General features: G+C 35.6%; 1 protein-coding gene across 3 annotated transcripts in view; it reads right to left on the minus strand.

The window, feature by feature from the left end:
- Positions 1-260: 260 nt before the first annotated feature.
- NAA15 (N-alpha-acetyltransferase 15, NatA auxiliary subunit) overlaps positions 261-25,492 on the minus strand; it is a 70,609-nt gene continuing 45,377 nt past the window's right edge. The window contains exons 11-20 of one of the 3 annotated variants that reach the window (XM_069557303.1): positions 25,176-25,345; positions 23,879-24,031; positions 23,061-23,189; positions 21,666-21,879; positions 16,799-16,992; positions 11,942-12,050; positions 9,936-10,034; positions 5,104-5,247; positions 4,079-4,176; positions 261-3,049 (exon numbers count right to left, since the gene is read on the minus strand). In XM_069557303.1, the coding sequence (XP_069413404.1) occupies positions 2,849-3,049; positions 4,079-4,176; positions 5,104-5,247; positions 9,936-10,034; positions 11,942-12,050; positions 16,799-16,992; positions 21,666-21,879; positions 23,061-23,189; positions 23,879-24,031; positions 25,176-25,345 (1,511 nt within the window). In that variant the 3' untranslated portion in view covers positions 261-2,848. Of the gene's footprint in view, positions 3,050-4,078; positions 4,177-5,103; positions 5,251-9,935; positions 10,035-11,941; positions 12,051-16,798; positions 16,993-21,665; positions 21,880-23,060; positions 23,190-23,878; positions 24,032-25,175; positions 25,346-25,492 lie in introns of all 3 variants that reach the window. The other 2 variants (XM_069557302.1, XM_069557304.1) reach the window with 2 other exon arrangements.

Consider the following 25,492-nt stretch of genomic DNA (forward strand, 5'->3'; position numbering starts at 1 on the left):
AGCTCTAACAGCAATATATCGTGGAGTACAAACAACACTGTGAAAAACAAGGGCGTGATAAAACCCACAGGAAAGCTATTCACTAGTATCGGGATTCCTCTCAGTCATGCTATTAGATCACCTTTATTCTTGTGCATAATAAATAGGTACAGAAAAATGCTGAAAATGCGAAAGACTCAACTATCAAATTAAAGCTGAGCAAAACTAACCTGATAGTCAGATTTTAGTTTTTAAATGAGAAATGACAAGAGTAGTAAACATAAAGAAAAACAAAAAGAACTTTACTTCTCCTATGTTAATACAGGTCAAGGGACCCTTTCTTTTCAAAAGGGTTGATAACACCAGTTCTTAGCAATAAACATAAGGCACTTGTTTAGATTACATCATCACTGCATTTCCCCCCCTCCTTTTTTTCCTAACCCTGTTTTCCCCAACAGCATCATTTGGAATAGAATGAATGAGGCAAATGTAAGATGATCCAGTTCATACTATCCAGGGTAAGATAGCACAGTACAATGTTTTAGGGGTGATGTCTGGACATAAAATGAACCTCTGTCAATATCCTCTGAGACCAGATAATGTATCCACTAGCATGTAAACCTGAAAGAAAATAAAATATTTATTTAATAGTTCCAGTAAAATTGGTTTGGAATACAATATACATGTTAGGAATTGAGCTCCTCACGGGTGGCCTCTGCATCAAGAGTTCTTAGTACTTATGAATATTCATTCTAAGACAATCTACATCATTCGAACATTGTCAAGACAAATATAAGAACTTTGTTTCAATATACAGTAGAGTTTAAAACATGATTCACACATACACCCCCTACTTTATGGCTGGTGCCTCCTCCAAACACCTCATTAGTGGCAGAGGTAGCACTAGTGTTCTTTACCAACAAGAAGAACTTCAGTTGCCACTCATAGGAGAAGGTGAAAAAGTTTTGTTTTTGTTTTTGCCATCTGTTAAGATGTTCCTGAGACAGGGCCAGTTGATAAACATAACAAAGCACTAGAGTCCAGTCTGTACTTGTCTTTACACCACTAAATTACTAGACTGGGATGTGGAATGCAGGTCATGTACTATGAAATGCTGAGTTTAGCACAACTGTTCAATCAGTAAAAGGATCAGGTCTCCTGAAAATTCCCTTTAGAATATACTTTCTATAAACTAAAAGTACCACAAAAAGGTCAATTATATATACAATCGATTCATTTTACTTAATATCCTTATTTGCTGAGATCTTGAAAATGCAATGAGAATACAGAGCCTATGGCTAGTTCTCAGTGTTTGGGTTTAAAATTTTAAGGCTCATTTTCTCAAACAAAATAGCAGTTCTCACTTTTCCTTTCAAATTACTAATTATATTCATAGTACCTGCTGCCATCCTAGCCCTCAAGGAAATCTTAATGCAGGAACAGCACTATGCTTGCTTAATGGAATTTCCCTGACACCAACACTAAGTCCATTCCAAAAAGTTCCCATCTGAACTAACCTTACAGCATATTACACTGCCTCTGGCTTGCACCTCTGTTTCCACCTGTGTATTTTCACAGAAGCCCAACACATATTAGTTGAAATATTCACACAACTGTTTTTCAAAACAATTTATTGCATCATATTTGGTACCTTATGTTTGACAACAAAAAGGAAATTACATCTGTAACTGCAGGAAAAAGAAGCTGGTCTGTTATTGAAAAAAAAAAAAAGAAAGAAAGAAAGAAAGAAATCTTGGGCCCTTTAAAAATTACAAAGTCTTGGGCTTGCCTGAAACAACTGAGCAAGAAATATATTCTTAGAAATGTAGGGCTTCAAGTATTACAAACCTGTGACACTGTGGAAAAATTCCAGAGGTATCTAAACTGCAGCACATTTTTTTCTGCATATCGTGAACAAGGCCTGCTGAGGTTTTTAACTATTAGTCTCTTGATCAGTCATAGAATGGTAGTCAGGAGTTCTGCTCTTTAACTTCAAGCCATGGTAGATTTTCTTTTTTCACTCTTGGGTGAAAAGTTCATGCTTGCTAATTGGTTGGTGCCACATCACAGTGCATTTGGTTCTTGCATTACAGTTTTAACAAGTTTGGCCAAAACAATGCTGAAAGGTTCGCATTGTTATTTTAGTTCTTCAAGTTTTAGTTAGAATTGAGATTGTTCCAACTGGTTCCTTCAGTTAAAAACTGTGGTACAAGAACACCAAACTGATCATGTACAGTGAATTTTGGAAACACAACAAGCGTATTGAACACCCTCTAGGTTTTCTTATAATTCTGCTTGGTATCTATATGTCCCCGCTTCTACAACATCAAGCATCTGTTGTAGGTTTCTCTGTAAATAGTGATTCACATTGCATACTTCCTATGGTCATAATCAACCCCGTAACAAAATCAGTTAGATGCTAAAGCCCCAACAACTCTTTGTGCTCAGTGAAAGAATCCAGTGCTAAAACAGCATTTATGCTGTCTGAGATATAGTAAAATCTCACAAGACAAATTTAAAGTAATATTTCTGCCACACACCTGCTTTGTTAGCTGTAACAGCCTCCAGATTTTATATAAATTAGTTTAAAAACATGGGTGGGTAGGTAGGAATAGGATAAGGTATCTTTTTTTAACCCCTCAATTTTAGCAGCTTTTAATTTTTTAAGAAACTGAACCTATATCCTGTAATATGTTAGATATTTTATATATACTTTTTCAGCAGGATAAAAAACGTAAAACACTATTTGAAGGCAAGAACATTTACTCTTCTCATTCTGTGTAAGTTAGAGCAATGCAGCAGGTGCGTGACAAAAATATTATACACTAGATATGGTCCAAAGTCATTCCGTTTGCTTGTTTAATGATGTTCAAATTTCATTGGCCAGTTCTTCAGTTTCTGCAGAACTATCTCCATTAACTGTGATCTTCATATCCTCTTCATATCCAGGAGGCATGAAAGCCAAAGCGTAAGGGAAAAGCTTATGACAATTTGCTCTATAAACTTCAGCAGCTTCTTTACAGTCTCCTAGGCTACCATCACACAAGGCTTCTAATACCTCCATACATGTCTAGAGAAAGAAAAAAGGTCACATTATAATTTGCTTAAAAGAAAAAAAATTTTACTGTGAATTTATTGGACATCTCATTACCAAAAGGTTTTCAAAATGAGAGGCAAAATGTACATATTTAAAGAAAAGTATTTATTCCCGCTATGCATTCCATTAGAATTATTTTCTTCAAAACTGCAAGGTTTACACAAAAGGATGGATATATAAACAGGGTCAGGACTAAGGTGAGCCAAGCAAGGTGTGGGGTGCTACATCCAAAGACTCTCAGCAGGTAACCTCTGGCAATGGTGCCTCAGCCTACCTGGCTCTGTGCGTTAAGTGCTGAAATTTACATGCCGCTGTCAATGACTGTACCTAAGTCTTTAAATTTTTTGGAGGCTCAGAGCCAGACGGCAAAATCAAACGTTATTTTTTAACCTTCTATTAAAATTAAAGAGAACCTTTACGGTATGTCCACTGATGAAGAAGGAAAAAGCGTCTCAGAAACACAAAGCATATACATCCAAGGAAAAATTTTCATGAATACTAGTAATTCTTTCAACCAGACCCTTAAGTCGGTCTGCTTATATTTTTAAATGATTCATGGTGACTTGCATTTCTCATGTTTTCTTTCTTCACCTTTTCACTTGGAAAATACTACGAAGTTTCCAGACATACAGCACCCCACAGACTCTGACTGTTTACAAGGTTCTACTCTAACTGAAAGTGGAAGTGTTAGTTGCTCTGTCCTATGCAACCCCACAGACTGTAGCCAATCAGGCTTCTCTGTCCGTGGAATTTTCCAGGCAATAATACTGGAGTGGACAGTAGCCATTCCCTTCTCCAGGGGATCTTGCTGTATATGTGTGCACACATATACAATCTTAAATAAATTTAAGATAAACTAAGTTTCTGAGATGGAGCCATAATAGTTTGGAGAAGAATATGCATAAATAACAAAAAAAATTAATTGGTGAAAATTATTCTGGTGAAAGTAGAAACAGAAAGAGTCAAGTAACTCTTACAGAGAAATAATGAAAAACTCTTTACCTGGAGGTTTCTGTTAGTGAGGGATTCATCAAGTGTTGTTGCCAACTCTATAGCTCGCTTCTGACTAGAAGAATCTAAATAATATACCATTTTGGCAGCTAAATGAGAGGGGAAAAGAAAATGTTTTATTTCAAGGTAAACCCAGCATTTTTATCTTCTATCCATTCAAATATAAAAAGCAAGATCTATGTGCACACAGTGTGGCACTTTACTAGAAAAATGCAAACAGCCATTTGAAATACTGTTATTTGAAAAAACAAAAAACAAAAACTTGAGTAGACCAGAAACAGTCTAACTGTCCAAACTAAGAGAATGAGTAAGGTAAGAGACTATGAAAAAACACCAATATTTCTAATATTTGTCTTTATGTGGTGGGACCATGGATAGCTTTCTTCTTTCTAAAATGAAGGTAATTTGGGATTAAGGAGAATACTTGTGTGTGTGTTTTGACAGGTAGGGTTGTGTGTGTCTGTGTGTCTGGTGTGACGGAGAGGGGTATGGGAGATACCCAACCCTGACAGGCATGAGTTCACTGCTAAAGCACTACCCATGGGTCCCATCAAGTCCAGACGTTGGCTCATTAGCACAGACTCTTGCCAGATGATCCCTGCTTGTGAGATGGTTTTTAGGTGTGCAGCACTGTCAAGTTTCACAGCTTATATAAGCATGAGAAATGAAAGATGATGGTTGCATCTAAGTGAATTTTAAGAGCATGCTAATGAGAGAGAAAAATAAAGAGATTCTCCTTCAGTGTATGTAATAGATAGCTAAATTCAGTTACACTTGCTTCTTTGTAATGGCTATGCAGAACCAGGAGAAACTACTAACCCTGATTCATAGTAATGATTTTATCTAAAAGATTAAAAAATGTATAGGAGGTTAAGCTGCCTGTTTCATAGGATTCATATGTGACACATACACATTTGCCTCTGCCATACAAAAAGTGTGTAACCTGCCAATGACCCACTATTGTAAAAACTGAAGCTGTTTTAGAGCCCGAGATAAGGAAAAAATAAACTGATTACCTGATAATCTGTGTGGCAATGAATCAGAATTCCTTTTCAGAAAAGTTTCATTAAAGTTCTTTGGATTCGTTGCTCCAAAAAGACGATTCATTTCTTGTTTTAATACTGTTCTAACTGCATCGGGTAAATCTTTACTTTCACACACTGCTGAACAAATTAAAAACAAACTCTTATTAGCAGTTAGATACTGATACAATTTGTGGAATTAAGAAATTATCTACCTGATGAGGTCAATAAAACAAAGCAATTATATATACAAAGACTGGATAAACTTATTAATAATCCAACAATTTTCTAAAGGCTACCAGATATAGTGCAGAAGATTAAAAGAATTTTCCTCACCCTATTCCATCTTCTATATCCAAGTAAACCATTACAAATTTATCAGTTAAAAAAAGCCATGGATCTTTATATTCAGTGATTATGTGAACTTGCTATCACTACATAGTAATTTCCAAACAACCACCAAAGCATTCTCCTGTAAGGAATACACTGTTGTCATCATATGCTTTGGCATTTGGAGATGGAAAAACTGACTCCCAATCTCTCTGGGCGGAATCCTAGTTTGGTATAGAGAGATACCAAACAGACTTGAGTATGATTTGAGTGTGGACAAATCATAACCTCTCTGAACCTATTCCTTGATCTGTAAAACTGAGGTGATATCTAACCCAGAAAGATCACAGTAATAAAAAGCTACAAATAAAATGTTATTGTTTAGTCGCTAAGCCAGGCTCCTCTCTTCATGGAATTTTCCAGGCAAGAATACTGGAGTATATAGCCGTTTCGTGCTCCAGGGGATGGTCCCGACAAAGGGATCAAACTATATCAAGCCTGTGTCTCCTGCACTAGCAGGTGGATTCTTAGAGCTGAGTCATCTGGGAAGCCCCACAAATAAAATAGCTAATGACATAACAGATATTCCATATACTGTAGGTACTATTTTTGTCACAGATTGAAGAAAACATAAATAGATTTTCCTTATGATTAGCAACTAGCGTTGTGGCTTTCAAACTCTTGACTACAACCAAGTATCTGTACTCTGATGAGCATGTTTCCTATAAACATAACTTATTATGGGAAGCAAAAATTTCACAGAACACTGACCCTTACATTGTGCAGCACATTCTTGTATCTTATGCTCTAATTTATTTCTATTTTAAGTTTTCAAATGCTTCCAAATGATAATGACCCACTCAACTTCTTTCATTTTCTCACTAATAGATCACTACCCTAAGTTTAAAAACACTGAACTTTTGAATAGCAAACTTCCAAATGAAATATTCTACATGTAGTCAGTAACTAAATAATTGATATGTGCCCTTTGCTGGTTGAACAGCATTTCTTCTATCATTCTATAGAATTGGTTAACTCAAATAAATGAGCTACTAATTAAAGAATTTAGCTTAATCTCCATTATGCCTGTATTTTCAACTTGGATTTGGCAAATTTATCAATATTTGTCTTGGGGGTGGGGAATGGGCTTAGGAGTACAGAGTGAACTGGAAGGAGAAAATCTGTTAAAATAGGTTATAGCCAATTACAATGAACATTATGTCAACAAACAGGTATCTATACAATTTATTACTCCTACGGGCCTCAGTGGTTTGCCTACAATGCTTTCAGGACACTTTCTATATGCAGACAGGAAAGTAAACTTCTGGCTCATCTCTGGGAACCATACTTTTCATGCTTTTCATCACTTTTATTAACTTGTTTTCCTCAGATTAAAAAAACCTCAGAAAAATAAAAACTGCTATTAAAAAAAGCCCATACAGTTAAAAATACATAAATACATATGTCTTGTGTTTAGGACGTGTCAAAGAGGGAATATTTAAATAACTCCAAAAATCGACTAATAGCTATTTCCCTTTTTTTTGTAGTCATAGTTTATATTAATAAAGCATTCATTTATTTAACAGATTAAAAAAAGAATGTTTCTAAAAACACTTCCTTACTAATTCGAAAATTGTTTCTGGTCAACTAACTCAGTTTTCTCCTCTAATCACCAATCATGTAAACTGGAACTGAAATTTCCAGGAAGATATTACAATCAATCAACCAATCAATTCTACTGTGGCAAAATTTAGAATGTCCTATGGAAGGAGCAGCCTCAAATGTGCCAGATTTATTAAATAATCTTTTATGGGTGAAGAATAATGGAGGCACAGGGAGTCAATCTAAATATTTTGTGACACTGATAAAAAACTAACCAAAAATTACTGACATCTCAAGAAAGTAAAAAATCTCAGATTATCTAATTGTCTTCCATGATACATTAAACCTTTTCCAAGGGGCATATGAGTTGAGTCCTGAGACACCCTAAAATTAAAACAATGTTTGGTTCATGTTATTAGCAGACTGAATAAGTTTAGTCATCACCAACAGTTAAAAGTCACATTAAAGAAGGAGCTGATTCTTAGCAAAAGGAGTTTCCCTGGGTTCCCAGACTAGCCAGCATTTTTTGGTTAAAATTTCGGTAGAAAAGGATATTTTGTGTGAGACAATGATTACTCACTACTAGTTACAGTACAACCTACTAAGTGATTACCACTCAAAACAGCAAAATAAATAAATGACCATATTAATTAAGCAAGGTTTTTTTTTTGAGGAAATACATAAGTACAGATGAGAAATAAGCTGCAGAGAAAAGGAAAAAATGAGTTTGTACAAATGAGAGAGGAAAATAATATAAGATTCATTATAGATTAAGGTGACCAAAACCTACTAATTTTAAAAACATTTAAGGGAACATAAACATGTAAGCAGGTATCAAAACAAATAAATACCTAAGGTCCTATTTCGACTTAGAACTGACCAGAAATATAATAAAAATTGCCTTAAGTTCTATAACTTACAAAAAAAAAAGTGAAAAACTTGGAAGAGATAGTATCATTCTCATAATTAAAGGGGGAAGGGGACATCCTATATAGTAAATGACTTTGGGGACGATTACTACTTACACTGGTAGTGTAATGTTCTGGAGACTTGGAAGATGCTCATAACCATGCTAGAGTGAATATTCACTTAGAGAAGGTTCTACAACTAATAAAGTAAGTGTGGAGCCACTGTTTTTTCTTTATCCTCGTAATTTCTGGAAAGGTGTTATTGTGAGGGTTTCTTTGTAAAGAAATTACTACAATATAACTTAACATGACAAATGTGTTCCTGAAAAGTTACTTCAAGATCAAGTATTTTTCTCAAGACCCAAACATATTAATTAGTAAAAGGAACTCAGGGGGTTTACAGTAACAAAGATGCCTAAATTTAGTCAAAATAAGGATCACTTTGTAAATCTCTTCCTAACAATGATGTCAGATGAATACCTGAAGCAATGACAATAGCTAACATTAACTCCACTCAATTAATTCTAACTTTTAATGTTAGGACCATTCTTTGTTCTTCTAAAGTTCATAAGCATTTAAATTTTCTGAAACAACTGTTTCAAGAAAATGGTTATATGTTCATCAAGCCACACACTCATTACAAGTATATGCTTGTCACTTCCAATTTATATTTCAAACGAATATAACTCTAACTCCATAAACTTTACATGTACTATTTTATTATCTTTCAGGAAAAAACTGACTGTATAAAAATGAAGTATGTATATTGAAAATAGCTTGACTGCATTTCATCCTAACTGAAAATGATTTATGGCTGTTATTTCCAGCCTTAACTTATTGATTCACGATTTCAAAAATTTTTGTTCTTTAATACCAAAAAAAAAAAAGACTAAAAAGAAACTTCCTTATTTTCACTAAATACAGCAATTAGTTCTACTTTCTACAATATGACTACATTATTACTTTCAGAATTTTTTAAAATTGGGGGGAAATTTTCTATAATTTAGCCTCCGTAACAGGAAATCACTTTTTTGACAAGCCTAAATATGATCTAAATAAGGCTTTACCTTTTCTTATAAGTCAAAATAATGTTAACTGGGACAATTTAGCATTTTCAAAAGAATGACTGGGATACTTGGTTTAATCTCATTATTTTTATATAATGCATGGATTCACATGGGGTTGAGTATTTAGCAATGAGACAGCTAATAGTATTTTCAAATTCTGTAGACTGTTCTACTAAACACTGAATTTCTCCTTATCCAGTTACTTAAAAACAAAAACAAAAACTACTACTTGACTACAGAAGTACTTTATTCTAAATTTAAACCCTGGTAGTAGAAAGAACAATATGAAGATCTGAGTCTCATTCCTATTTCATTAATAATTATTGGTGTTATCGTAATTAAGTAATTTAGTGTTTTAGCATCCTAGATTTCTCAACTATGAGAGATAATTGGCATAATATCCCACCTTTCGTTTTCTAAAATTCTGTAGCTTTACTTCACATTAAAACTTACATATGGATCTTACTGACTAAACACTTGAAAAGGACAACAATTTGTTTTAAAGTTACTTTTACCCTACATTTACTGACAAAAATTTTATGATTCAAATCATTATACTAGAGACAGGTAAATGAGATAATTTGTCAATTTCAAAGAGATTTTTAAATTTTACAACAATTAACTACGTCACATAATGAAATACGATTCAAAATTTCAACTTATTAACCTTTAAGAAACAGAAATAAAGATGATTCTCAAATATCTGGACTGAATGATTCTGTGTCAAAATCAGGTAACATTTCTAGCCTTAAAATAAAGACCTTCACCACAAAGAAAAGACTTGTTTTTTCCACAGGCTAATTTAATACACAACAGCTTTCAAATGATTTGAGTTTATGATAAACTTGTATAAATCACTTATTCAGTCACTATCAGCTACTGTAGTCAAATATTTAAGTAACAGAAAATTAAAACATACCAGTACTAAAGAGTCGAATCATACATTCATGAAGCCAGGGATGACTAGAATCAATAGCAAATGCTCTCTTTACTGATTGTAGCATCAAAAGAAACTTTTCTATAAAAAGAAAAAGATATATTTTGATCATTTAATAAAAAGAGATACCCTCCTTTAGAGGACTAATAGTATCTTACAAATAGAAAAACTCATTTAGAGTCAATCACATCTGGAAAGCAACGTATGACTGAAGCAATTGACTTCCTCAGGTTAGCAACATTAGCCAATATTTTCCACACAACATTAAGAAAAATGGTTTTATTAAGTATAAAAAATTTAGATAGAAAACTTTGTTGATTACGCTCGAAAGTACATTGTTTACACCTTTCTTGTGTTTTGCGACATGTGAAATCATTTCCCTTCCACCTCAGTGTTCCTCTCCGGTCAATCCCTGGCTTCTCTTCCCCATCAAAGGTAGAGTATTGACCAAGGTTATGTTTTTAATCACCTTCTAATCTTTCCCAATGCTATCCCTTCTCACCCCATCCCTCATGTTTTCCAAGCTTTAGTAGTGTCTCCACTTATTGGATGGAAAAGTGCACCCAAATACTCACCACAATTCCAAGTCTCATCCACAGCTGTCTTTGTTAAGACTTCTCTAATAGGGTACAACTCTACAAATATCAAAATTTGAAACCCTAGGCTCTTCTGACAATTCCTTTTCCCCTAACTGCTACACTCAGAAAGCTAAAAATACAGCTATGTCCTTTATCATTGCCTATTTCATGCTGTAGCAACAGACTCCAAATGCTGGAGAGTGACTGAGAGGTGGTACATAGCAAAGAAGCCAACTTAGTAGGATTCAGACTGCCTTTCACTACTTACAGCAGAACAGCTTTTGTATTTTAAACTTTGGGGTTCCATGCAAAAATATTTGTTTAAAAAATATTTCCTTAAAAGAGAGCTGTGTTAACTATTAACAAAACTTTTAAATTACTGGACTATTTATTAAACTAATTTTCCCAATTACGACAGGAGCACTGTAGAAAATAGAAAATATAGAAGAAAGTATTTTAATCACTCAAACTCCATCAAGAGAGAGTCTCTTATGTTTTGATCTATTTTCTTCTTAGCTAGTGTTCTATTTTACATACTCATATAAGTATCTTAATAGAGATTAAAATAAACTATAGTTAGTTCTGAACCTTATTTTGAAACAATGTTATACAGTAACCTTTCCCCAGAATTTGATAATCATGATTTTTTGATGGATACTCTACAGAGGTATCATTTTATTCTATCTCTTTTAGCAGGACAGTTACTGTTTAGAGTAGTAACTTTTATCAGATGTTACTAACCAGTTTCTATTTCCGTGAATATGTATCATCCTAGTGATAAAATTTTTTTTCAATGAACCATTTGGATTACATCAATTCAATACCATAAAATCTTAGTATATCTACTACATATAGCTTATAAAAATTCTAAATCTAGGAACCAAAATCCTCCATCTAACCTTTACCTGGCTTAGGCAACAAAGGCAACCTCAACATTATTTATATACACTCGTTTTCTCTTAATAGATATTCTTCCCTTCTATGCATCTTTTCTTTTAGAAGTATGGTCTGTTCTTCAAGACACACCTCAAACATCACACCTTCTATCTGTAACAATGGCTAATGGCTGACATTATTTACTGCTTACTGTTTACCAGACACTATTCTAAGATCTATGTGTATTATTCAGTTACTAATTTTCATTCACATATGAGCATGATAATCACTATATTTCACCTTAATTTTAGTTATATATTGTACATCTATTTTTTATTTTAATGCCCTAGGAGAGATAACCACATCACTGTAATTCCCCATAACATGTTGTAAAAAGCAGGCATTTCTTTGTGAGGAAGCAGCACTTGCATTTGCCAAAATATCCTACAGTGGTGAGGCCATCAGAGTTGGCAACTATATTCTGAGAAATAAAGTGATCAATTTTATCAGAGCCACTATTCTCTAATTGCCTACCTTTCCTAAAGTAAATCTCAAAGGCAAAAAGATGAGTTTCTATCTTGTTCTTCACCAAGTTCTTCAATGGCGTTAAAAATTTAATAGCTTCTTCCAATGGAGTTTCAACCTAACAAAAATAAGAAATATTATATAAATGGAAGCAAGATTTGTGGGGGGGGGGGCGGGTTTCAATTTACTCTATTTATTAAAAACACTTTTTCGGTAAAAACCACTTACCAGTCACCCAGAAATACACTGCCATATTTTACCCTCCCACAATCTAAAGGAAGGTGATTCTGAACACCTCACTCACTGAGGTTATACATTATCTGTGGATAGAAACTATCCAACAAGTAAGGAAGAAGATAGAATAGAATGAGAACCAGGAAAAGAAAGATAGGAAGGAAACAGGTAAGATAGCCAAGGGCGGGAGGGGTGGGGTGGGGTGGAGAAAGGATGTGGAACAGGATGACAAGGGCTAAGAGAACATGAGAGAATGGGTGAAAGTTGAATATAATCAAGCTATTAAAAAATAGTACAATATCCATTCTGTGTTGCTTTGTTCCACTCCGCATTCTACAGAAATCCATATTTATTCAAATGCCATACTACACGTGCGGTGTCATTTGAAAAGTTTTATATTTACAGAATGCTGTCTCTACCACCCTGTGAGTACTGAGACAGGACTAGTCTCTGCAGACTGGGGCTGGGCTAGGGCACAACACTATATTCGCACTTAGCCTCTGGGTCCTTACACCTGCCCTCTCTCATCACTGAGGCAATAACAACGCACCCTCAGTGGAATTCAGATGTGCCATATCTGCCCATACAGTAATCTGTGGTTTCACCAACACAGATTTAGGCGAAGGAAATTATTTAACAGCATTAAAAGCAAAATCAAGTTACACAGTAAGTGGTGTCTATAGGATTTACCCTGTACTAGTATGTAAAACCAGAGAAAGCAATGGCAAGGAAACCCACTCCAGTGCTCTTGCCTGGAAAATCCCATGGACAGAGGAGCCTGGTGGGCTGCAGTCCATGGGGTCGCGAAGAGTGGGACATGACTGAGCAACTTAACTTTCATTTTTCGCTTTCACACACTGGAGAAGGAAATGGCAACCCACTCCAGAGCTCTTGCCTGGAGAATCCCAGGGACGGGGGAGCCTGGTGAGTTGCCATCTATGGGGTCACACAGTCGGACACGACTGAAGCAACTTAGCAGCAGCAGCACCTAGTCATTATTCAAGGATATAAGCTCTAAACCAGAAATCAGTATGTGGCAGTATCACTACTGTAATAGCTGTAGATATCAAGAGACAGAGGAGAAAATAGGGGCCCTCATAAGTATACTTTCCTCACACTGGTGAATTTTCTGCTTCTTCTTCCCATGACTCTTTTTTTTTTTAATTGAAGAGTAATTGCTTTATAGAATTTTGCTGTTTTCTGTCAAACCTCAATAACTCTATGCTTTAATGAGTTAGAATTTGTGGTATACAGGGGAGAAATGGTTACCAGGGAAAGTAGAGAACTGGAAACTGAAATTACCACCCAACTATAGCAACCTTTTCAATTCCTTAAGAAGTACAGACTGAAGTGAACGTCACTACATTGACCAGGATAATTTACTGGAGAAAGACATGGCTGCTATCATTATAAAATAGAAACAAAAAGGATATTGTGAAGTTGAATCATTACAAGCATTGGTAGTGGTGATGAAAGTTGCTCAGTCATGTCTGACTCTTTGAGACCCCCATGGACTATACAGTCCAAGGAATTCTTCAGGCCAGAATACTGGAGTGGGTAGCCTTTCTCTTCTCCAGGGGATCTTCCCAACCCAGGGATCGAACCCAGGTCTCCCACATTGCAGATGGATTCCTTACCAGCTAAGCCACAAAGGAAGCCCATTACAAGCACTACTCTGACTGAAATTGAGTATTTTACTTTAAAAAGAGAAAAGAGAGAAATTAATTCTGTCTGCAACTCTAATAAATGAAAACATATGCCCTCAAAGGAGCTGTGGATTTCTTGTCCCCACATGCTTCTATGGGCCTCTCAAAGGTAAGACTTTGTCAAGTTAACTCTAAATGATAAAATATTATGTACATAACCAAGACAAAGCTAACTACAGTCTACAGCTACATATATATAATACAGTGAAAGTGAAAGTGAAGTCACTCAGTCGTGTCCGGCTCTTTGTGACCCCGTGGACTGTAGCCTACCAAGCTCCTCTGTCCACAGGATTCTCCAGGCAAGAATATTGGAGTGGGTTGCCATTTCCTTCTCCAGGGGATCTTCCCGACCCAGGGATCAAATCCGGTTTCCCGCACTGGAGGCAGACGCTTTACCCTCTGAGCCACCAGGGAAGCCCATACAATACAGTAGAGAGTGACATAAACAAAAGCATATAAATAGGGATGATGTTCTACAACCAGTGCTTTAGGATAAACTACCCTTAAAAATCCCTGAAGGTAAGACACACAGATATAGCTATGAATGTACAGTATCACTAGTCTGTGTCATATGTATGCAAACCATATATTCAAGTATCAAAATCGCGATCACTGTAGTGAGACAGTCATACTCTGGCAGGCATGTAAGAACTGGGATGGCAGTCACACCCCCCCGCATCTCACACTCGGGGGGGTCGGGGGGGGGGGGTGGGCAATGTTCACTGAGACTGAGACTGGGGGACTGCCAGCACTGTGTGTACTCTTTTCTGCCTCTCTCTCAAAAGGGCAGGGGGTACAGATTCAAGATCAGAGTTAAGATCCCACAAGCCTTGCAGCCAAAAGCCCAAAACATAAAGCAGATGCAATAATGCAACAAATTCAATAGAGACTTTAAAAAATGGTCCACATCAAAAAAAAAAAAAAAATCTCTAAAAATATCAGCTAAAAACTGCCTCATGGTAGCTGGATAAGCAAGCAATACATTCCATCAAGCTTTCAGATTTACATTCAGTTAACTCAACATTAAGCTGATAAACCTCTCATTTTCCTTTTCTCTTTCTTAACTAGAATAACTGCTAATTTAACAATGCTTTTATTTAAATTATCTTGATCTGGTGAACTAAATTTATCATTCACTACCTGGAAGAATGATGAAATATAAGATTACCAAAACAAAAAGAAACAAACAAAAAAAGCAACTATAGATTACAGACCCATAATTGGCAGGCAGTTTCTAAAACAGCCTGCGATGCCCCTCCTGATTATGACAGCGTGGTGTAAAATCTGGCCTTGCCACTACTTTGGGGTATGGGTGAGTGGGTATTCTATTAGATGCAGACATCTTGGATGCAGGCATCCTAGAAACAGCAAGGTGTTACATGCGTATCAGGTAAGAACAGTATATACTAAAGAGGAGTCCATGAAACTGGCTGCCTTCCACTAGGCTCCTTCCAAGTAAAGGAGTCAAAAGTACTTTCTATAGTGCTTTTGCTGTGAGACTTTACAACCCTCCAGCTACAAATGACTAGACTGGAACTTGACATCTGGCCCCAAAGCAGCTATCATAGGCTAAGCAAAGAAAATGGAACAGCGTATAAGGAAACCAAGTGCGAGAAATCTGCTATGCAGGGCACTCCTTATCAGACAGCAACTACATACAAACAGAGCCCCTCTTTAAACTATAAAGAAAGACAAAAAGAGTTACAGGAAAAAGAGTCATTAAGTCATGAGACAGAAAATGGAAAGAATGAGAGTGGCAGGCAGTCAGTGATGGTGGTAAAAGTGGTAGTAAGAAAAGAGCGGAGGCATAAAGATGGAAGGCCCCATAAAGTTGGCATTATCCCCAAGGAACTCTGTAGTTCTCCATGGGGCCTGAAAGGTCAATTTTCCATGCTTCTTCAGATCGCTGTATAGTCTTTCAATAAACTCCCAACAACAATAAAAAGGCAGTATCTTTGTTTCTAAAAAGCACAAAATTATTTGTCAATTCAGCTTTGTGAAATCCAACCTACATTTATCAATGGTTCTTAATTAGCAATAATGCTATGAGATATTACTGTCCATCTGCTAGGATATAATTCTAAAAGTATTTTCGAACTCTATTCGTTAGGTATTACAATTTTCCTTAGTTATAAAGCAATCAATGACTTTGAATGTTTAGTTACTAATAAGGCTAAAGCTCAACTCTAGGGTTTTTATTATATTGCTTTAACGTAATAAAGCATGCAGTTACTCGCACATGTAGTAGGAGGGTGTCAAGGGTCAGAAAAAAAGTGCATAGGTATATTACTGATCAAAATGATTTACATGACAATGAATGCCTTGGTTTCAGTCTAACAGTTAAAAATGGCAGATAAGATTTTTGGCTTGGGGCAAATATTTGAGGACTTTAAAGATCTTAGGCACAAATATTTAATAAGTACAATATACTGTAAGTTGACAACACAAGTGAGAGACATAGAATTCACTTTTTAAGAAGCTCAATTTATACTATATAAAAACTTAAATGCTACCATTTATAACAGACTACATTCTATACACGTATATTTTCTCTAGTTCTAACATCTTGTCTAGTAATGATTTTGCCTAGTCACATTTTATAATTGAAAAAACCGTCAGAGAAGTTAGACAAAGTGTCTAAGATATACAGTGACACGTAAGAGCTAATTATGTGGTCCCAGATCAGAATGACTCAAAAGCCATAACTTTCCAATATGCCATACACAGTACTCAGAATCATTACTTCAAGTTTTAAATCTGACATACAGTCAGAAAAGAGAGAAGACAGAAGAGACAGAGGAAAGAAGAAAATGGAAAATAAATCTCTTACTCTAAAATCTATCATCAAATTGGCTGAAAAAGACTATAAAAACAATAGCTGGTCACGAAATTTTACTCAGTTGTGCTAAATACTATTTTTAAGTACCTTGGCCAGTTTCTCCGGAATAAGCTCTTCTTTTGGGCCTCCAATTTCCTCATCGTCATCATCTTTCTTCTTTTTCTGATTTCTCTGCTGCTTTTCTTTTTCTGCATTTTTTTTCTCTTCCTCTATCTGGGCTTTCTTTTGAGCTCTTCTTTGTTTATTACGTAGCTTCTTTAGCTCTTTATCAGACATGTTTGCTGTAAGCAGTGTTAATAAAACCATCAACGTGTTAATCAGATTTATAATGATTATTACTATGTATTAATAATATTCCCAAACTCCCATTAAAAATGTTTCATATTACACACGTTCACGTGCCTTTAATAAGGCTGCATTTGTTAAAGAACATAAACATCTTCAAAAAACTTGTGAAACCAAGAGGAGACCTACTGTGACAACCGCAGCAAAGCACAAAAGCGTGAGTTCCTCCTGCAAATTAGACGACTGGCAGCTCTAAGAATGCAACAAGCGGTTTCAGACCCCCACGGCATTGTATTATGCTTCAGTCAGGCCTTCTCTAAACCTGTCAAACAGTGCTGCCACCATGCCTCAGATATTCTGCTTGTCATGATACTTTGCCTATACCTCTGTTTCTCTTTTAGACTGTGAGCTCCGTGGTGGAAGAGACCTTGTTTTACTCAAAATCTTTGTGCTGTCAAGGCTTAGCAGCATACCAAAACACACAGAAAACATTCAAATATCTGTTGAAGGAAGAATGAATAACTGTATAGTAAATTTAAAATGTGACATGAAAAATTAACAATTATTCTTTGAGGTACAAGCCATAAAATGTCTCTTTAAATAAAGTCTAGAAATCTCTGATATACATGCTATAATACAGTGGGAAAATTGTATTGTGTAGACTTAAAGCAATAAATCTGAAAGCCACATGTTCAACAGGCATTTGAAAAACACTTGTTAATGAAATGAAAAAAGTCATTCTAAAATACTCTACCACTATGGTGATTTTAAAATATGGCCACAAATTCTTCCCTTCAAAAAGTAAAGCCTATTTCTCCTTCCCTTGAATGTGAGCTATACTTAGTGACTAGATTCTAACTAACAGAATGTACTAGAAGTGAGTATGTATGACATCCAAGATTAGGAAATATAAGTACTGTGGATTCCTCTTTGCTTTCCCTAGGATCATTCAGAGGAAGTCAGCTGTCATGATGTGAAGAAACCCAAACCACCTCATACAAATACCCATGTGGCCACGAACAGAACTCTGGCTGTGAGTAAGCCATCCTGGAAGTATATCCTCCAACCCAAGCCAATCCTTTGATGCCTTGGCTGATATCTTGACGTCAAGAAGAGAAAAATGGGTAATAGAAACCTGTGTACTAACATCAATACAACACAGTTTTCAGTATGACTTTATAAAAAGCTTTGGGCTTCCCTGGGGGCTCAGGAGTAAAGAGTCCACCTGCCAAAGCAGGAGATGCGGGTTCAATTCCTGGGATAGGAAGATACCCTGGAGAAGAAAATGGCAACCCACTCCAGTATTCTTGCCTGGAAAATCCCATGGACAGACGAGCTTGGCAGGCTACAGTGCATGGGGTTACAAAGAGTCAGACACGACTTAGCAACTACACAACAACAATAATAAATTTTAATATATGAGAGAACAAGACACCATGCCCACAACCCACCATAATATTTTTCAGAGCTTAGATTATGATAAAAGTGACATTTTAAACTTATGGATGACCTATTCAAATAAGTACTATTTCGAAGTCAGCAGTGTTTTATTTGGGGATAAAAAGGCCACCCTTCACCTTCCATCACATATAAAAATTATCTCCAGATGATCACACAGCCAAATGTAAAAATAACAAAGCAAACATTATGAGAAAACAAAGAAGATATTTATAAATATATTATACATTTTGAAGGAGAAAAGCCTTTCTAAGCCAAGGCCCAGAAGCCATAAAAGACTAAAATAGTTTTGTCTTAGAAAAATTAAAACTTTTCCATAATGAAAGATACCCATCATAAAGAAAGCTAAGACCTAAGCAACAGGAAGAAAACATCTGCAACACATAAATAAGGATTAAAGTCCTGAACACATACAGATAGATCTCCTACAAACCAAGAAGTTTCAAAATAAAATAGGTAAGATATGAACAGGCAATTCACGTAAGAAACCCAAAAGCAGGATTTCCCTGGTGGTCCAGTGATTAAGAATCTGCCTTGCAATTCTTCCCCCTTGCAAGGGACTCAAGATACAGGGAACTAAGATCCCACATGCCTCAGAGCAACTAAGCCTGCAAGCCACAACTACTGGGCTCTGTGTCACAACTACTGAATCCGTGTGCTGCAACAAAAGACCCGTACTATGCAATGAAGATCCTGTGTGTTACAACTAAGACCCAAAGTAGCCAAATAAATAAATGATTATAAATTAGATGTTTTCCCCTAAGTAAATGTAAAGGATGGACAATTTTCAGTGTTAGCAATAAAATAAAAGACAATCTCAATACACTGTTGGTGGCAACAAAAACTTTTATGGAAGGCTATGTAATTCTCATCATCTTTGACCTAGTAATCTCCTCTTCTAACAATCCCTGTTGAATAAATATGTGCACCATGATGACTTACAGGACATTTACTTTAGCACTGTAATGGAGACGAGGGAACCCTCGTTCCCATTAACAACATTTAAAATGTTATAAATTTTAGAACATTGTGAATGATATCATCCCATTTATGGGTTGAAAAAAAACGAACAAAACAACCAAAAGAACAAACCCTGAAACTGTGCAGAACATATGTGCATATGAAACTGAAAATGGTAATTGTGCACAAAAGAAATTGAACACTTAATAGGGACAGCCCTTTGAAAGGAGAAAACCTTCAGGCAGGATAAAAGCGAAGAGGGATTTTCACATCTGCTAGGTGTTTTTCTGAGTTGCTTTAACTTGGTATATTCCAGAGTTAATCGTGTATTGGGACTTCCTTGGTGGTCCAGTGGTTAGTGCTACACACTACCACTGCAAGGGTATGGGTTCAATTCCTGGTTTGGGAACTAAGATCTTGCATGCCACACATGTGGGGGAAAAAAAGAGTTAATTGTATGTTATCTACAGAATTCAAAGAAGATGTGGAAGGCAGGAAGAGTAAATAGGAAAGTAAATAAGCAAAGCCAGAGGATCACTGATATCATCTTCAATTATAAATTGTCCTATAGATTCTCACTAGCATTTTCTTTCCAGCTGAAGCAATAACAACAGAGATTTAAGTGAAATCTGTGCAAGGGTTTCAATATGAGACCTTAGAACCTTCTAAATTGTTCTTGCTGCTGCTGCTAAGTCACTTCAGTTGTGTCTGACTCTGTGTGACCCCATAGATGGTAGCCCACCAGGCTCCCCCATCCCTGGGATTCTCCAAGCAAGAACACTGGAGTGGGTTGCCATTTCCATCTCCAATGCATGAAAGTGAAAAGTGAAAGTGAAGTCGCTCAGTTGTGTCCGACTCTTTGCGACCTCATGGACTGCAGCCTACCAGGCTCCTCCATCCATGGGATTTTCCAGGCAAGAGTACTAGAGTAGGTTGCCATTGCCTCTTAGGTATTTTATAATAACAAATTTAAAAAAGGATGCAAAGGTCTTTAGCAGGAGGAAGAATATAGAAAGTAACCAACCATAACCTCAGAAGAGGAAGGAACTCAGGACTGAGGAAAAAAATTCTGACACAGTTTTTATGCCTCAACTCCCATAACATTTTTGCCCTGAATAAAGTCACAAAATTTGGGGGCAATTAATTATCTTTTTACATGCATAGGTCACTTTTATTCTGAGATCCTTTCCCAAATAATTATTTTAAGGAAGACTTCTTCCTACACATCCTGACATCTTGCTATTAAAATGGCATGTTAAAAATGGTCAAGTGATAAATCACTCAGCAATGTTACTGGCTTAATTTCAATTCTAACCTGGGTATTAACGTTCAAGCAATACCTATCTTTCAGTATGTCATGGCTTGTACTCAGTCGTGCCTCACTGTATTTGCAATCCCTCGAACTGTAGCCCACCAAGCTCCTCTGTCTATGGGATTTTCCCACCAAGAATACTGGAGTGGGTTGCCATTTCCTACTCCAGGGGATCTTCTCAACCCAGGGATCAAACCCACGTCTCCTGCATTGGCAGGCAAATTCTTTACCACAGAGCCACCGTATTAAGTTAAAGTTGATGAAATTCAACTCCTTAAAAGCTAATGATCTATGGCTGATTCATGTTGATATTTGGTTGATAACAAAATTCTGTAGAGCAATTATCCTTCCATTAAAAAATAAATTAATATAAAAAAAGCTAATGATCAGTTACAAATTCTTGCTTAACTTTTAAAGACTATAGTCAATAGTATTTCTCTTTTGTTGCTCAGAGAAATTCACAAAACAGCCATCACCGTTTTCTAAAGCATGGATAACACTGTCCCACAACGTGCAAACAGAAAGCTTAGGAAAGAGGCTTCCCTGGTGGCTCAGTGGTAAAGAATCAACCTGCCAATGCAGGAGACACAGGTTCGATCCCTGATCTGAGATGATTCCACATGCCGTGAAGAGGCCAGGCCTGTGCGCCACAATTACTGGGCTTGTGCTCTACAAAGCCTGTGAGCCCCAGAGCCCTGCTTCACAACAAGAGAAGCCACACGAACAAGAAGCCCATGCAAAGCAACTAGAGAGTGCGGCCCCTCCTCTGCATAACTAGAGAAAAACCCCTGCAGCAATGAAGACCCAGCACAGCCAAAAATAAAATTTTTTTTTAAAAAAATCATCTTTCAAAAAAAAGCTCAGGAAAAATCTGTTACACAAAAATATAAATATACATATATACACACCACATAAAAAATAACTCTTTGAATATGATACCTGTATCAGCTTCATGTTCTTTATTCTCATCTGTAAGAGGGCTGTCGTGAAGCTTCAAATAGATCTCTATAGCAATTCTTGCGGCCTTGAAGTAAAACGGATGCTGTCGAAGTACATCTTCTAGCTTTAGTAAGTCCACGTATGATCTAAGGGTAATCTTCCTCATACAGTATGTATGAAAGTCAAACTGGTCATCAGTGATTTCTATAAAATGCTAACAAAATTATCTTTTTTATTATAGTGAAGTACAGCAACAGCAAAGAAGCTACAAAAATGAAAGCCTTGGAATTCCTTGTTTCCAGGGCATGAAAATAAAAATCAGTAAAATTTTAAAATTACAATAATTGGATTTGAATACTTTACATATCAATTAAGCAAATACAATAGGCCATTACCTAACATAGTTTGTGGCATACATTAGTGACTGAATTATTTATTGAATGAAAGGAAACACAATGCTTTATGTTTTTCTAGTTATTTTATGTTTATTTGATGAATTCACATTTTAGAATATCAATAAATATCTTTTTTTCACAATAATGCTTTAAAATATATTATTCCTTCCTTAATCATATTCAAATAAAGCTACCATCATAAATTCAACATGATTTATTAGCATACATAATGGTGCAGTACAGTAGATTTACACATTAAACATTCAGCTTTTATATTTAGAACAATCTGCAAAGGATTTTAATATGTAGTATTTGGCAATTTTTCCGAGAATACAAATCTGAATCCTATGCAATGAAATGTTGGTATGTGGGAGAGAAATTAGTTAGGAAGTAGGTCAAGCAACCAGAAATTAACACATTTCAACTAACCTCCGGGATTCTCAACTTGTAGTAACAAAAGAAGCATCAATTTATATAAATTATTTATATATATATTAAAAAACATTTTAAAAAGTGAAAGCCAACTACTAGTGATAGAAATGACTAAAAAGTGAAAGGACTAGGAAAAGAACAAATTTATCAGAAAATGAGAAGTTATATAAGTTACAGAAGTACTGTGAAAAGGCTTCAAAGCTTGTATCTAATATCTATCAAGGGCATACAGGACCACCAGCAAACTCACAACCATGAGATTTCTGGCATAGCTTAATGAGCTTTGTATGTATTAATGAAGAAGCAGCATCAATTTGAAAGAAACATCCAAAAATCAATGAAAACATAGTCAAGATACAAACTTTCCATTAAGTTTTTTACAGTGGAGAAGTCTGCTGAATATGTAATCTACATTTATTATAAACTTTGAAAAATGTGAATAGTGATTTTTAGCAATCATTTGTCATGCATTAGAAAGTGAGAGAAAAGAAAAAATTAAGAGGATTTCCCCAAAACTGTCAATGGGTAACAGAATAAAATGAGAAACTTTTATGTATGTACTACTTACTCTTTCGATCTCATGACATTTCTTAAGTGCTTCACCAAATTTATTCATTGCCTTATAAGCTTGGGCACATTCTGTCTGGAACCACATGCACTGCATTTCATTTAAGTTCTCGACCGCTGATGTTCCTTCCTATATGAAAAGCACACATACTCAAAGACGATTTCTTACCAAATACATTATTACACCATGGGATTTAATTGACTGCATTTTCAGAACAAATTTCTATTTTTTTTTAAACCATTCTCAGAGTAAGAGGGAACAGTTAACATGTGAAAGAAATTAGAATTATATTTATAACCACTAAAAAACCCTCATAAATGATCAAAAAGATCTACATAATTTGGGATGGAACAGTAGCACATACTCAATTAATATGAGTATATTCACCCCTAAAAATTTCAATTGAACATATCTCAATATAAATCAGAGTTTAAAAACCCACTATAAACCGTATCAGTCATCTCCACCTCTTTTGTAACACCATGAACTGTAGCCCACCAGCTCCTCGTTCCACAGCATTTTCCAGGCAAGGATACTGGAGTGGGTTGCTATTTCCTGCTCCAGGGGATCTTCCCAACCCGGGGACCGAAGCCTGGTCTCTTCCATCTCCTGCACTGGCAGGCACATTCTTTACCACTAGTGCTACCTGAGAAATAATGTTTTATAGTAATACTGATTTTAATTTTTTTTGTTAAGGCAATTTAATTAAAATCTTGTCTTGACATGAAAAATATCAGAAATAAACTTTGAAAAATAAACAAGTTATACAAGTATGAACTTTTTATTCATAAACAAACAAACAAACTAGCTGTACAAACCCTTGTAAACTTGGAGCACATTTCTTCAGCCTCTTTTATCAAATTGGCTTTTAGCATGTATTTTGCACACTTGGAATTGATAAACCTGTCTGCTGTGTCCAAGGCCTGGGCCTCATCCATCCACCTTGCAGCTTCTTTAATATTCCCAGCATGCTAAAGTAAGAGGGAACAAAAACAAAATAAACCTGTCAGTAATGCTAATTTTACTATGCAGGTAATTTCTTTCCTGTTCATAAGTAACTAAGACACAAATGCTTCCAAAGGTGACCTTCTATCTCTTACAATCCTAATCAACGTGGATGCATACAATCTACTATGAGTTCGGATACCTTTCTAGCTATGTAGACTATGAGCTCTCTGACAGTAAAGATTTCTTTTAAAAATTTTGTCTACTGTTATAACCTCATTGGCTACACACTACAACAGTGCCTGGCATATAGTGAATACTAAAAAATAATGGCAGAATCAAAGAAAATAATCAAAACCTTTAAGTGAGAACAACATAATTCAATGTAAAGGTCATACTACTCTAAGGAATCATGGAAACATTACAATTAGGACCACTAGTGGACATTCCACAACGATCCTCATTCTTAATTCATCTAACTAGTCCATTTGGCAAAGCCACAAAACTAATGAGCATTACCTGGCATTTAAAAACTGCTTTAAAATGTTACTTAATTTCATTATTTTTTGGTAAATAAATTATTGGTTTAGAACTTCTTCCCCAAGAGCTTCTATTATTAAATTTAACTTGTATTAAAATTCTTTAAATGATACTAGAACATATGACTAGAGATTCTCAAGCAAGACACAGAAATTGAAGAGGCAGAGATAACATGTAGAATTCACAGTAGAAATCTCCAGTTTCATATTATTAAGATTATCAGATACTGATACACGATCATATTCAGATGTCAAGAGAAACAAACATTTCACAGCAAATTTAATTACTTTAGATTATCTATCTCCTTTGCTAGTTAAAATCAAGAAAATAACCAGATATGTATGTGTGAATGCATGAGAACATATATTATGAACAATCACATATATGAATAACCACTGTGTATATTTGTATACGTGTGTTGGTGTATATATACAGATACAAATAATTGAGCAAATTAGCATGACCATGAAAAGTCTAAAAAGCAATCATACTGAGAAAAATATTTGTTATTCCATGTGTTCTGAGCTATCCAATACATCATTTTTCTTAGAGCATTTAGAATGTAACATATGTTCTCAAAAATTTATGTCTCATTACCTCGTAAGAAAAAAAGTAGAAAAGATTTTTTACCTTATAGATTTTAGCTTTCACAAGAAAGAGTTCTATCAACGTGGGTGTACTTTCAATAGCAGTATTTATGTATTCCAGAGCAATAGATGGCTGACCAATTTTATCATAATGTTGTGCCAAGTAGTACTGGACCCAAAGTAATGTGGTTGGTGGTTCCTCTTTTCCATCATCTTTAAAGAGTGGGGGAGGAGGTGGAGAAACATTAGTCATTATCTATATTAAAGAGACTAGCCACCTCAAAGTGGCTCTATCTTTATCAATAAAGAAAGTAGGTCAAATCGTGTTATTTATGCATCTAGTTATGAAACTAGCTCTAA

The sequence above is a fragment of the Ovis canadensis genome, chromosome 17 (genome assembly GCF_042477335.2).
Source record: "Ovis canadensis isolate MfBH-ARS-UI-01 breed Bighorn chromosome 17, ARS-UI_OviCan_v2, whole genome shotgun sequence".
In the NCBI taxonomy this organism is placed as follows: domain Eukaryota; kingdom Metazoa; phylum Chordata; class Mammalia; order Artiodactyla; family Bovidae; genus Ovis; species Ovis canadensis.